The sequence below is a fragment of the Lepisma saccharinum genome, chromosome 1 (genome assembly GCF_977018435.1).
Source record: "Lepisma saccharinum chromosome 1, izLepSacc3.1, whole genome shotgun sequence".
NCBI lineage: Eukaryota > Metazoa > Arthropoda > Insecta > Zygentoma > Lepismatidae > Lepisma > Lepisma saccharinum.
The window spans coordinates 163184789-163200767 of record NC_139229.1 but is presented as its reverse complement, the minus strand read 5'-3'; the positions used below and the strand labels follow the sequence as shown (position 1 = coordinate 163200767).

General features: G+C 38.7%; 1 protein-coding gene and 1 long non-coding RNA gene across 2 annotated transcripts in view; one reads left to right on the top strand and one right to left on the bottom strand.

Moving 5' to 3' along the window:
- The window catches only part of LOC146003493 (uncharacterized), a 319461-nt gene that overhangs the window by 241723 nt on the left and 61759 nt on the right, over positions 1-15979 (bottom strand). The window lies entirely within an intron of this gene.
- Positions 1-15979, top strand: part of LOC146003485 (glutamate-gated chloride channel-like) — a 126934-nt gene that overhangs the window by 73834 nt on the left and 37121 nt on the right. The window contains exons 3-4 of the mRNA XM_083141778.1: positions 6561-6676; positions 9841-9908. Of these exons, the coding sequence (XP_082997904.1) occupies positions 6561-6676; positions 9841-9908 (184 nt within the window). The remainder of the gene's footprint in view (positions 1-6560; positions 6677-9840; positions 9909-15979) is intronic.

The following is a 15979-nucleotide window of genomic DNA, read 5'->3' as shown; positions in this document are numbered from 1 at the left end:
TAGACGTCTGATGACTGATGCCATGTCAATCTGTCTTTTGCAACCAATAATGATCATGTGCAGCATTTGATGGATTTATGACTGGCGATTTTATGGGTTGATTGAAAAAGTGCCATTTTTGGGACATATCTCCGTAGCTGGCAACACTAGCAGGTCGAAATTTTGTCACCAGACGCACGCAATAGGTGCCTAAGTATTGCCTATACATTTACATGAAAAATCATAAATCGTGATTTTGTACCGAAATTGGACTCTTGAGAGAAACCTAGGCTGCCCCTGGATTTTCTTCGCTTACGCTTCATTGCTACAGTGTTCGGTTGATTCAGCATGGCGTGCGAATTCATTGTAGCAGGGTGTGTGTGCATTGTTGAAGAGCATTTGACCACTCATTCTTACACACATGTGCAAGAGGTTTTTCCAAGAAAATGCCCTCCTTCTTCTATACCTCACAAAGCAACTGTTTTACGACTAGTGCGTCGATTTCGAGAAACCGGCAGTGCATGTCACATGTGACAAAACACAAACCTCTACCGCAGTGGGGAATGTGCGCTCACGTTCGTAATAATCGCCAACCAAAAACCTGAGGAAACTTGCGTCCCAAGCGGTCTTTTCACTTTCCAATGCCTCTTAGGGATGTGAAGAAAACTACCCTACAAGAACTGCGAAACCTTCATAAGGATAAATGCTTAAAGTACTGCAGATGATTTCCATCTCTCGTCGAAGAAAATGGCATCAAAATTCTTGATTGCGTTGTATTCACTGATGAAGCTTGGATCCATTTGAATGGTTATGTTACCAGCCAAAACGGCACAACATGATCCGCTGTAAATCTTCATGCGTTCCACGAGGTACCGCTCCATTGAAAAAGAACTTGCGTTTACTATTGTTCATTGATTGATTTTACTTCGCTTCTTGTGCCACTTTTTGGCTAATTTGTGAAGATGGGATGAGTGATGATATGATGAAATTGATTGATTGATTTGCTTTATTTTACTTCGCTTCTTGTGCCACTTTTAGCTTATTTACGAAGTGGAAATGGATTTGACATACTCTTCGGAAATCTGCATTAGACTGGAATCCTCGGGGAAACCGAAGAAGTGGCCGACCTGTAAAAAATCAAACAATTCAAGAAGAAGCCTTGGAAATGGGAAAATCATGGAATGAAATGAAGAAGATGGCTGTCAACAGGACAAGATGAAGAAGTTTCGCAGATGCCCTATGCTCCAAAAGGAGCAACAGGAATTAAGTCAAGTAAGTCATTAGTCTATCTCTTTAGGATAAACATGTTGAACTTAGGAAAGCATGTGCATTACTGAGCCAAGTACAAGACTATGAGGCTGAATATTTAAGATTGTCTGCATGTGTACGGATTGTGATTTTTTCTCCACAGAAAAACATACCAATATAAAAATGGAAACAAGCAAGATTTTTTTTGTTTCCACTGCCACATTTCATTTGACATAGTAAACTTTTGTCATTTCAAGAAAAGAAAGAAAGTGTTTTGGCAAGAATGCTACTGTGGACACCAGAGGCGTCTCGTGAACGCATGCGTCAATTGTGGGAAAAAGGACAGCTTGCTCTGCGACGACATTAATGAGTATTTCTACATTCTAATTTCTTCATATAGTAGAAGTATTTATTTTACACGAGAGTGCTCAACTAAGGTTATATTACATTTCTTGGATCTGAAGTGAAAGAAAGTAATAATTATTTTCCCACAATTGACGCATGCGTCATTTCAGATCCAAGAAATGTAATATAAGCTTAGTTCAGCGCTCTCGTTTAAAACAAATACTTCTCCTATATGAAGAAATTAGAATATAGAAATACTCATTAATGTCGTCGCAGAGCAAGCTCTCCTTTTTCCCACAATTGACGCATGCGTTCACGAGACACCTCTGGTGTCCACAGTAGCATTCTTGCCAAAACACTTTCTTTCTTTTCTTGAAATGACAAAAGTTTACTATGTCAAATGAAATGTTGCAGTGGAAACAAAAAAATCTTGCTTGTTTCCATTTTTATATTGGTATGTTTTCTGTGGAGAAAAAATCACAATCCGTACACATGCAGACAATCTTAAATATTCAGCCTCATAGTCTTGTACTTGGCTCAGTAATGCACATGCTTTCCTAAGTTCAACATGTTTATCCTAAAGAGATAGACTAATGACTTACTTGACTTAATTCCTGTTGCTCCTTTTGGAGCATAGGGCATCTGCGAAACTTCTTCATCTTGTCCTGTTGACAGCCATCTTCTTCATTTCATTCCATGATTTTCCCATTTCCAAGGCTTCTTCTTGAATTGTTTGATTTTTTACAGGTCGGCCACTTCTTCGGTTTCCCCGAGGATTCCAGTCTAATGCAGATTTCCGAAGAGTATGTCAAATCCATTTCCACTTCCTTTTTTATCATTACCATCATTATCTGCTCCACCATTTATTTGACTACACTTCCCAGGTATACAAATGAGTCGACCTGTTCTATCTCAATGTTGTAGAGTTTTAGCCCTTCTTTATTTTTGTTATTTACCTCATCTCCTTTGTTTTATTTACATTGAAGTATAATCCAGCTCTTCTTGCTTGTTCTTCAAGTTGTTTTAGTTTTGCATCCGTGCCTTTGAATTTTTGGCCCTAGGAGGCAAATATCGTCAGCAAATTCGAAGTCCTCTAACCTATCAGCTATACCCCATTGGATACCTCTTTTTCTTCCATCTGTTACTCTTCTCATCACACTATTCAAAACCAATAAAAATATGGTTGGCGAGAGAATACAACCTTGTACTCCAGAGATCACTTCTATATGTTCTGTAAGTTTGCTTTTGTGTATAACCCGACATTTGAAGCCATCATACATGTCTTTGACACGTGTCAGAATCTTCCTTGGGATACCATGTTGTTTCAGTGATTTCCACATAAATTTTCTTCTTAATAAGTCGAATGCCTTTTCAGAATTAATAAATGTCAGGTAAAGGGTAGTCTACCACTCTGCGTTCTGTTCAAGGATAATTCTTAAGGTATTAATAAGGTCTACACAACTACGATGTTGGCGAAAACCAGCCTGTTCTTTGCGGAGACAAGTCTCCACAATGTTCTTGACTCTATTTAAAATTATCCTGGAAAGCACCTTGCTTGGCACACTTAAGTGTGTTATTCCTCTCCAATTATTACAGTTGGTGGTGTCTCCTTTCTTCAGTATTTTAACAATTAACCCTTCTTTCCATTCTGTTGGGACTTTTCCTTCTTCCCATATTTTCTCTATCAACAAATGTAGCACGTCAGTGGTGGTTTCAATATCTGCTTTGAGGATTTCAGGAATAATACTATCTATTCCCGGTGCTTTGCCAATTTTTAGTTGTTTCAGGGCTGTTCTCACTTCTACACATGATGATGGATGCATAGGCCTATCCTTGGGTCAGAAATATCTTCCCTTGCAATTTCTTCTTCTTGCTCTTCTAATAAATTCATCCTGCTTATTTAGGATTTCTGAAAAATGTTCCTTCCACCTTTCTAATTGCAGTTCTTGTTTGGATAAAATGTTTCCCTATTTATGTTTTACCGGTTTACTCCTTTTAAACCCTTTCCCTGACAATTTCTTGGTAATATTATACAGTTCTTTTAGATCGCCTCTTTTTTCTGCTTCTTCAGCTATCTGTGCTTGATTATCTACCCAGTTTCTCTTCTCTCTTCTAACACTTTTTTCCCCTCTTTTATCTATCTCTGTATATTCTGCATGTGCTATTGCCTTCTGCTGACATGATCTGCTTTATCTTATTCTTGGCTTGTTTTCTAGCTTCTATTCCCTCCCATGTATTTTCTGACATCCATTCTTTCTGTTGATAATTCCTAAATCCAAGCACCTTTTCACTAGTTTCGAGATATCCATCTCTAATAGCATTCCAAGTTCCTTCAATATCTCTAGCTGTTGCTGTTTCATCGTCTGTGAAAGTGGAGAGTGCTTGAAAGTGTTTTGTTAATTCTAGCTTACATTTTGTGGCTTACTTTTATCATGTAGTTTCTGTATGTCAAACTTTTTCTTCCTTGTTCCAAACTTTTTGACAGCTGATTACGTTATCTTAAATTGAAAATACAACTACAAGGTGGTGGTCACTGCCAATATCTAACCCCCGTTTATTCCTTACATTTAATAAGCATCTACTGAAATTTTTACTGACTTCAATATGATCAATTTGATTTTCTGTGGTATGATCTGCGGACACCCATGTTACCTTGTGGCACCTTTTATGTATAAAGAGAGTTCCTCCAATTATTAAATCATGGTTTGCACAAAAATGTATAAACATCTCTCCATTTTCATTTGTATCTCCTAATCCAAACCTTCCCATTACTTGTTCCAATCCTACTTTTGCATTCATATCTTGCTTCACTATAACAACATCTCTTTTCTTCAAGTTCTGTATAACTGTAAGCTCTTCTTTCTTATCCATCTCTGATGTTTCTGTTCGTGCATAACATTGGATTATTGTCACATTTCTAGTTCTAAAACGTGCAACCATTACTCTATCAGAGATAGGCTTCCATTCCATAAGGCTATTCTTCGCATTTCTACTAAGAAAAATCCTACACCATTCCTATGCTCAGCATTTTCTCCAGTCGTCCATCATATGTCACCATCTCTCCAAAGTCTATCCACCTTATTTCACTCAAGCCAAGAATATCTAACTTATACTTCTCCATTTATTTTGTTACTTGTCTCAGTTTGATGCTTTCTCTCAGGGTTCTGACATTCCAGAAGCCTATTTTGGTTTTCCTCTTCATGCCAAAGGTTGTAAACTTAAGATCCATCTGGTTTTGTTTCACTTCAGATTCTGTAATACATATTTAAGGTGTGCAGGTTATTAGCCCACAGCATCCGATCTTGGTGATAGGGCTGCTATCTAAGCCTCCAGGCATGCTGATTTTCTGTTGGGGTTATCTTCCTTAGCCTTCAAAGAGCCCTCTTCCACACAGGGCAGTAGCTCTCTTCATTACTCCCAAGAGAGCAGGTTGCCTCTTCTGCCACCATCTGCACTATACCAAAGGACTACTTCTCCGCCGCATTTGAGACTTAACGGTAACCCTGGCAAGGGGCCCTTACATGGGCTATCAGCCAAAGCCAGCTGAACCACAGTTTTTTAAAGAAGTGTTACTCCTCTAGGTTCCACCATCTCCTTAGCTGTTGAGATTGTTACTATGCAATAGTCTGTGCAAACAAGATGGTGTGTGGAACGTACTTTTGTTATAATGTAAAGTGTTACCTTTGTAAGTTTTCTTAATAAATGCAGTTAATCTTGATAATGGATATGTTTGCATTGCACATTATGGCGCAGTCGTTATGAAAGAACTCTTCACTTCATGGATTGCAGGATTTGCATGAATCTTACATTTCCGTAAGTTTATTCATCTCGGACTGACTGTCGTCATTCGTACAACAAGCTGTTGTAACAATCATAAATGTGTCGGTTTGACACAATTTGGCATAATATAGTAGGCATAAACCATTTAAAAATAGTGTGGTGTGAATATATCTATCAAGATTTATTTTCATATGGAAGCAAGTCATAGTCACGAAACGTACAAGGGCTTTGTTACATTCATGAATATATTTTGATCCGATGCAGATCAAACATAATTAGAAATGCAAACTCACTTTCCACAGTTATTAAGAAAAGTCATAAACAACGTAACACTTTACATTATAACGAAAGTACGTTCCACACTCTTGTTTTGTTTGCACAGACTATTGCATAGCAACAGTAGTTTGCTTCTTCTTCCTCTAGGAGGCAACACTAATTTCCTCCCAGAGTTACAAAAAAAAAATAACAATGGTAGCCATATCTGTCAGGGGGTACCTTAACCCTGCTCGATCTCCTAAGCACATGAAGAGTCTATGTGGATCTTGGTCGTGCAGCAGCATCAGCATCTTGAGTTTTATGTCCACCAACGTCTGGTTGGGGTGGGGTAGTTTTGGAGTCCGAATTTCGATCCCCCGCAGCACCTTTTGGTCCGAGTGGACTATCATCATCCCAGGCTTCTGGACTGTTTTGTTGTCTATATGTCCTGTGTCTTATCCAACGTGAATGTACCACTTGTTGAGTTCCATCATCTTGATAATGCATCGCACAACAGAGATGACCATCCATCTTCTTCCGCCTTTGGAGCCGTTGACCAGTAGGTTGCTTCTTAGTCTGGTTCCTCCTCACTAGCCTGCCCAGCATGGAAAACCCTACCGGTACCTATGCTACCACTGCTATAGCCTAGCAAATCATCAGAGCATGCAAGCCCTGCTACAAACTACAAGGTCATGCAACCACTAGGCGGAGAAGTAGACTAATAGCAAACTAAAAATAAAAAATACATAACCTCCAACATAAAAACTTTAGTCATATTTACATAGTGTAGCATAAGCTTACCAAAATGTATATCAACATTAACTGCAGTTCTCTTTCATCAAGCCATGTCTTCCTTTGATAGAACAGGGTAAATTTTTATGTGCTTAAGTATTTTAAAAGCAATGAAGTGTCATGTCATAACACACTAATATAAGCAGTGTTTTATGTTTCAGGGCTGCAAGCCAAAAAAAAAGTAATTACCGAGAAATTGAGAAACAAGTTCTGGACCAAATTCTTGGACAGGGACGTTATGAAGCCACAATACGACCTAAAGGTTTCAATGGAACAGGTAATGTTTCCTGATTTTTACTCCTATCTAGATGTGTTAAAAACAAAACTCCCTCGTTGAAAATCTCATCCTAATTTCAAATGAGTACCCAATATATACCCACAACTTGCACAATCTTATTACATCATTACATTTATTTAACTCTGACTTATGCTGGCACAGTAAAATATGTAATAAATAATAATTATGTGACATGTAATGGTTGTATACAAAAATGAAGGAAACAGGAAACATTTACCATCACAAAGTGCTAAGTTTAATTATAATTTATGGACTCTTCACACGATAAATATCAGTGTGATTTCAAGTTTACCCCTCATTTTTTTTAATATGTACTAAACCCATCTGGAACTTTTTCCACATCTGTATGTGTGGGGGGATATAGAGCTAATTAGGGTGTGTGTGGGGGGGGGGTGATGTAATGTAAATCGGCCACATTTAAGGTTAAACAACATACAAAATTCAACATTTTTGATATTTATTGATGAGGAAGACATTTTAAAATAATAAACAGACTGTGGACAATTTTTAAAACCATGCAAAGCATGTGAAACTCACATTAATCTATTGCATTGTGAGACATCTACAAACTCATATTCAGGATAGGGTTTGGTGAAAGGTTATCATAGCAGGAATTGTCATTACCACTATAGTGATAATTATAATTAATTACATTAAAATTAATTAATTAATTAAAATTACTTATAATTAATGAACTTGTTACAATTATTGCTGGAACTAACAATTAATTGTTGTTCTAAAAATTATAAAATAAAATGAAAGCATAAAATATAGTTCCTAAGTAGGCAATATATATATATGAAATATATATGAAATATTGAGATTGCAATAAAAAAATCTTTAATTGATTAAGGGCTTCAAATTTGTTTGCAGAGACAATTTCATCTGACCAATGTCGAAAACATCAGCACATATTTTTAGATTTTCATCTTACCACATCTATAGCACAAATCACAGTGTATGTAAAATGTAACAACCATATCATTATTTTTATTATTTTCATTTTTTTATTATTGTTATTATTATTTTATATTTTTGTATATTAAAGGTGTCATTCTAATTGTTAAATTATTGTTAGACTTTATACATGCAAACTCAAATGGAAATTATAGAAAAGTTATGAAACTTAGTTTATAAAGGTACCCTTATACCTAGGTATAGTTCTGTGTAATGAGGGGGAACCAGTATCAGTCATATTTGTTATTCCCCTAACTATCCATGAAAATTGAATATTTGGGGCAAATGTTACCAAATTTCTCATGTTTAAATAAAACAGGAAGTGATGAGTGGGGTAACCAGTTGACCTGGATGGCATCAACAACCCTCCCTTGCTTCAGACATTGTTGCAGAACTAATTAGATGTGCATTAACTTCCAGTTTACTGGTTTCAGCAAAATTGTGACAATTTAAGATACAGCTATTGACGTAATGAATTTAGATCTACTAATAAATGCATACGAAATTAATTAAAAAATGTTTATGAAGCGAGTGATAGTACGAGGCACATCTAAAAAAAAAAAAAAGGCCGATAATTTTTTACTTGGAACTGGCAACACTGACGAAGCTTCGCGTGCACAGAAGCATGCTTTACTATTCTGTGCCTGCAACAGAGGTATATTTCTCAGCGTGGAGGTACATACCCTTATATACCCAAATATGACTGATACTGAAATGGCTGCTGTAACAGAAAATCCCGCCAAATGCAAGGTGAGGTCGGTGATTAGATTTCTCAATGCAAAAGGACTGAGTGCAGCTGGCATTCATCGGGAATTGTGTTCCATTTACAGACAAACAGTAATGAGTGAAGGAAAGACAATGGTGCCGTGCTTTTCGGGAAGGACGTTCAAATGTCCATGATAACGAGCGGAGCGGCAGGCCTAGTATTCAGACGGACGACCTTGTGCAACATGTTGATGAGAAAGTGCGATCCAATCACCGTTTCACCATTACTGATCTAGGCAAGGAGTTTCCTGAAGTGTCTGAGAAAACATTGCACCAAATTGTAACGGACAATCTGGGTTATCGCAAACTGTGTGCAAGGTGGGTGCCAAACAACACTCACAAAGATGAAAGCATGAAATCAGCACGTGATTTTTTGGCCTGCTGGGAGAAGGATGGGGATGACTTGTTTTCTCACATAGTGACTGGAGACAAAACCTGGATATCGTATGTCACTGGTGAGTCGAAGCAGCAATCCATGCAATGGTGTCACTCCGGTTCACCAAAACCAGGGAAATTCAAGCAAACACCATCACATTGCAAAATCATGGCAACAACCGTGTTTTGGGACCAAAAAGGTGTAATCCTCATGGTATTTTTGGAACTGGGATGAACCATCACAGCAGATGTGTATTTCCAAACACTGTCTAATCTGCTTAGTGCCATCCAAAACCAGCGAAAAAGAATGTTACGGTCTGGAATTCTGCTTATTCATGACAACGCTCACCCACGCACAGCTGACCGTGCTGTTGCAACAATTCAAAAATTCCGATGGGAACATTTGAATCACCCACCTACAGTCCCGATCTTGCCCTAAGTGATTACTTTCTGTTTCTTCACCTCAAAAAGTGGCTTGCTTCGCAACGTTTCGATGATAGTGAAGTTCTCAAGACATTAGTTCTCGACTGGCTGAGATCCCAGGTGGCAGATTTCTACGAAGAGGGTCTACAGTTCCAAAAATGCTTGGAGCGTCATGGTGACTATGTAGAAAAATAGCCAGGGTATGCACTTGTATAGCATCAAAATAAAAATGTTCTCGCTTGATTTTATTCTCTGTAATAACCAATCGGCCCTTTTTTTTTACATGCCCCTCGTATGTATAAATTCAGACCTTAAAACATGGCATCAATTATGTTTCTACAAAATTTCATGAAAATTGTTGAAGATGTTCCATTAATAGTAATTCTTTATATGTGTTCGTAGTATATATCTTTTATCTTTGTGCCATTTTTATGTTAATTTCAGTAGAGAATTCTGTGTAATAAAATATCACATAGGGAGTCTCTCGAGCATAGCCCTGATATGTGCTAATGCAAGTTTTTAATACAACAATACTAACCATACGTCAATTACTCTATTATGTAATTCTACAATCTATAAAACATTTAATACATTTAGGTTAAATGTACTATTTCTTCTTACAGATACTCCCACTCTAGTGACTGTCAATATATACCTTCGCTCAATCAGCAAAATAGATGATTACAAAATGGTAAGTTAGTAACATAGAGGCAGTTTTTCTTACTTGTCAACTCTACAAATTTTACAATATGTATTTTTTTAATGTTATATTGAATTCTAACAATTTTAGTGAATATGTATAACTGATTTAAAAATTCTTATTCACCAAAAAAATACATGTTCAATTAATGATTATTATAGTGTGTTTTAAATAATTTGCAACTTCAAAGTGGGTATTCCCCTAATAAATAATAACTAATAAATAATGCAAACTAAATGCACCCTGGAGATTAGGGTGGTTTTCCAATTCAAATTCTGCAACAGCAATAGTAAAGTCTAGAAAATGTCATACTTCTCCCACCATGAATTCCAGAGCTGTCAGAAACTCAAGAAAATTAACATTAGACTAATTAGCATGTGTAAGTATTAACTCATTTTTCAAAATACAGTGATGGAAATTAGTATAAAGGCACTTCAATTTTTTGAAAAAGAAAACAAAGTTGTTCATTTACACGAATGTTTCTACCGTATTAGTGACGTGTATTGCATACAATTCTTAGAAATAAAATATCACACTAATTGTGTCAGTGTGTAGGTGGCAGCACTGCATAAGAACCAACAATACACTTTCAGGGTGGAAATTACTATAAAGGCAACACCACTGCTGTCGCAGCTGCTGTGCTTTGTGTGCTGTGTTGATTTGGTAGTGGAAAAGAGGTATGTGCGAACATCGGGTAGTAGGTAGAGCATGCAATAGCTATGCCTCGTGGAGAGCGTCTGTCAGTTGACCAGAAAGCAAGAATTAATGCTTATAAGGGGATGGGAGTCTCCAATCGTCAAATCACTGCTTACAAGGAGATGCAACTCTCCAATCGTCTAATCGCTAAGAAATTAGGGCGTTCAAGTTGTGTTATTGGCAATTTTGTCAAACTAGGTGCACAATATGGACAAAACTGAAAATATGGTCGAACAAGAAAGCTGTCAGAGTCCACAAAATGATTGATTTTGCTTAAAGTAAAAGTCAATAACATGTCCTCTCAAATCTTAGCTGATATGTAGTTACATGTCATTCACTGCTAAGTGAGTGTGACAAATTCTAGCTGATAACATTGCATTCAAGAAAAAGGCTCAGGAAACCACCTCTAAATGATACCCATAAGAAGACTGGAATGGCACTTGCTGAAGAACACACGTCTTTGACCTCAGAACAAAATCAGGTGATTTTCAGTGACGGAAAGAAGTATAATTTCAATGTGCCAGATAGCTTTCAGTGTTACTGGCACGATCGTAAAGAAGACCGAGTTTGGATGAGTAGAAATTTTCGTGGGGCAAGTGTGATGATCTGGGCAGCATTCTGCTCTAAAGGTACGTCAAAAATAGCATGATTGCACACCGGGATGAATTCGGATGCCTACTTGAAGATGCTCGAGGCTGAGTTGTTTCGGATGTAAGAAGAATTTGATGAATTTACGTTTTCAACAAGATAACACTGGCATTCATATGTCAGCCAAGTCAAGACATTGGTTTCAGGAGAAAGGAATAACAGTTCTGCATTGGCCGGCAAGAAGTCCAGATTTAAACCAAATTGAGAATCTATGGGGCATACTAGCAAGGTGTGTGTATCCCAATGGACAGCAGTTTAAGGCAGTGGCTGAGCTGAAAAATGTGATTCAGTCAGAGTGAGCAGTAATCTCAGAGGAAGACAAACACACCCTCATCCAGTCCATGCCTAAGAGAATTTTCGAAGTTAAGAACAATGGTGGTTGCACTAAATACCAGAACTTTGTTTTGCAATGTTTTCTGATTGTTTTTAATTTATTTTGTAAAAATACAAAGGAGCCTATATAACAATTTCCACACCTAGGAGTGTGTTTTTCAGTTTTCGTGTGGTGTTTCCCCATGAAGAATTATAAAAGTTGATTTGATATGATTTGTCTCTAAATTGTACGAAAAGTCTACCAAAGCTAAGGTAGAAATATGAATATGAAACAATAAATAATGTTTGTTTTTTTCCAGAACACACTAGTGCCTTTATACTAATTTCCCTCACTGTATACCTCACCAGTCTGACAAATTGGCTAGAACCAAAAAGTCATCTTCATCTTAGACAATAATAAAAATAATAATAAATCTGATACACATCTTCGTTACACTTTTAATTCCACTGGTGTTTTCCACATTCCATTCTCAGGTTCTTGTTACAACCCTTTAGCTTTTCATTGTCTCCTTTCCCTAATATTGGACTGTAACTTTCCAGATATTGGTGCATCTAATGTGTTTCTAGTCCTTGTAAATATATTTAGATAAATGTTAACAAATTGGTAACAGTGTGTTAAGAAATGTGTGGTATTCGGTAGTCTTTGTCATTTTTCCAAAATTAATAAAGTAGAAGAGTTAACTTTTCCTTATAAATTTACATGCCACAATAATAGAACTAATTAGAAACCAAATGTAATTTATCTTTTATTTATATTGTGCTTTCAATAGTGCTAATTGAAGTAAAATTATCAATTGTGCAAATAGCCCAATAGAGTAATTCACAAGCATTTTCTGTATGAAATGTACAAATCCTTTGTGAAAAATTAATCTAACTATTATCAAATCCTGTTTTGAATTAATGTTGAATTTTGATTCACTTAATATTATTCCAAAATACTTAATATGTATATTATGACTAAAACAACACAAGCTGGTCATGTTTAGCCTACTTTCCAGAACACAAAGAAAAAGCACAAATAGAACAAAAGTGCCTTACAACCCTAAAGTAGGAGGAATACCTTAAGGTTCTCTGCAGGAGGGGGGCAAAATCGATATGGCACTGATTTGCTGCTTAGCATGAGGTAATAGTATGATTGTATGAAATTCTGTGATCAATTGATTGATTGATTGAGTTGGTGTTTTAAGTCCACTTTATGCACAGTAAGGCTAATCGGGACTGGACCTACAATTTAAAGTGGGATACGAACCACTATGTGCCCCCACCGGGTATCAAACCCGGGACCTCTAGATTACAAGGCGACGACGAAAATTCTGTGTGAAAGTGCTATTTTGCTTGTATCAATAGTGAAGCTTGTCCTCAAACTTTACCTACACCTTTTGTTCCTGATCATCATAATACTGTATTGTCATTGAAAGCGAGAAGTGATTTTATCTTGCTTGTGCTGTTTTTGTTTTTCAACAAGGCAAGCTAAAAATTAAAGTTTTATCATCAACATGACTATTTAATGAGCCTCAGTGAGATGTACCCCCCTTAAAATATCAAGAATGCTATTACCATTTTATTGAATGTCATTATACACATATATGGGTTAGTAAATGTGACAACTAGCTGATGACTTACAATTGCAGTGCAACCTTGCCTCGTCATTTTGGTTGAGGAACTGAAAAAAAAATATATATGGATATGGGAAAACAATAAAGAAGAAGGACCTTATAAAATACACAAATATTGCCTATGTATTGGGTTGGTGCAAATGAAATGTCCGCTTTGACGTCTGGTGGGAAGCTCACCTCAACAACACAACACAGGGATTGACTGAGGTCACGGGTCTAACGTCATAAACTCTGTATACGTCCAGCAAACAGGCTGGAGCACCCAGACAGTCAGGAGGCAGTGTGTTGCTGAACAGGGTCGTCTGAAAGTGCACCTTGGAGAACACACAATTGCGAGTGATTTGTCTTTACGAATCCAAACTGGGACATTCTCAGCAAGCCACCAAAAACACTAACAATGCATTTGGGCCAGGAATGGTAAATGAACACACCATTCGCCGCTGGTTTGTCAAATTTCGTTCCAGTGACACAACATTACAAAATTAACCCCGTGGCCATCGACCAACATCATGTTCGGATGAGCTCCTGAGGAACGCCGTGGAAGCGGACCCTCGGAAAAGTGTTCATGCCATTGCAGACGAGTTAGGCATACACCATGCCACTGTCGTTCGGTGGCTCCGTGTGATCGGTAAAGTGAAAAAGTTGGACTCATGGGTACCACATGATTTTCACCGGTCAACAAGACTCGCTGTCTGGAGGTGTGCAGTTCTCCGAGTGTAAGGAATAACCGGGATGGTTTCCTGCATCGGATTGTCACTTCAGATGAAATATGGATCTGCTGTGACAATCATAAACGATCAGGACAATGGTTGGATCGTGATCAACGTCCAGGGCAGTTTCCGAAACCTCCTCTCCACCCACGGAAGGTGTTGTTGCTGGTATGGTGGTCTATGGTGGATGTGATCCATCACGTCTTTCTCAGGCGAGGAGAAACCATCAATGCAGATCGTTACAGTGCTGAACTCCATGAAATGCACCGCAAACTTCTCCGCAAGCATCCAGCAATGGTCCACAGATATGGTGTCCTCGTGTTGCACGACAATGCTCGCCCACATGTCGCGCAAAGGACGGTGCAGGCTCTCCATGAGTTGCAATATGAAACCCTTCCTCATTCAGCATATTCTCCCGACATCTCTTCCACTGACTACCATCTCTTCCGGCATCTCGATCACTTCCTGACAGGGAAGACCTTCGCTGATGATCGGGTGGTGCAACATGCCGTTGAGGAGATCTTTGCGTCGCAGACTCCAGACTTATTTCGCCATGGAATCCAATTGTTGGCTGAGCAATGACAAAAGTGTGTGGCTGCAGACGGCAACTATTTTGATTAACCAGGCATTGTAGTTTTGATTCTTTTGGCCTTTGGCAATGACGCACCTGGGCCGGACATTTCATTCGCACCAACCCAATACTATTGGCTATATACTTGGCGAGTCTGTTAAAAGAGGCCCCGTGGAAAATGCACTCCTTGCATGTAGGCAACCCTGGTACACCGAAGAGAAGAGTGGGTTAGAGAACAGTCCAGGATATCGGTGCCAAGCAGTTTAGACAACTTGACATAAATGTAAATTAATGAAACATCTCTTCTGTAAGTACAGTACAGTGTGACAACAACCTACTTAGAGGATTCGTTGAGCCCAAGGTACGTCTGCAGACAATACCACATGTTCTGAAAAGCACGGGCGACTACATCCTGATGGATGTCCTGGATAGCTGTGATAATGTTGTTCTGGAGTTCTTCGAGTGTGTGAGGGCTGTTGCTATACACCTGTCACTTTAGATCTCCCCACAAGAAGAAATCACAGGGTGATAAATCTGGAGAACGAGGTGGCCAAGGTTGGTTCGTGCCACAGCTAATGACGCGATCAGGCGGGATCACTGACTCAATGCACATGATCGTTTCACATGCTGTATGCACCGTGACTCCATCCTGCTGAAAAAGCATTCCTTCGCTCATCCTCAGTCAGCTGTTCAACAAACACACTGAATATGTTACTGATGTAACAAGCCGAGTTCAGTCTCATGGAAGAACACGGCACACCAGACACAGAGTTTCTGGCCGTGCAGTGGAACCTCCATGAACACATGTGGATTGTCACCTGATCAGTGTCGCGTGTTCTGGAAGTTTATGTAGCCTGACAGATGGAACCATACTTCATCGGAAATAAACAAGTAACCATCCTGCAGCACCTCCGGAGCAATATTGGACAGAAACCACTTTGAATGCATGCAAGTTCTGCTTCAGGATCCGCATAGCGGTTGACTGGGGCACCTGCAACTGTTGTGCCAAACGCCGAGATGATTTTCATGGACTGCGTATCATTAGCTGCAATGCGTCGCCCACCTTTGCCTCAGTGCAGACAGTCTTTTAACGCACTTTTGCAATCAGTTTTTGTATTACTGATTTGGTTGGGGCCTTTGCTGGAACTCCATTCACCGCGAACTCCGTCGTAAAAAAATCTCCACACTGTTTCCAAGAACCGAGGCACGCATATGTTTCAACAACAAAGATATGCTGCTGCACCGTTAACCACACTCACAACTTTCCTCGCCGCTCAACTGCACTCAACTGACCTGCACGTTGCCTGCCTCAAGGTCACTACTGGACACTTTCTTTTCAATCCCCCTCTATGTAATGTTGTCGAAACTGCTTGGCATCGATATCCTGGCCTGTTCTCTACCCCGCTCTTCTCTTCGGTGTACCAGGGTTGCCTACATGCAAGGAGCACATTTTGCATGGGGCCTCTTTTAACAGACTCACCCAGTATA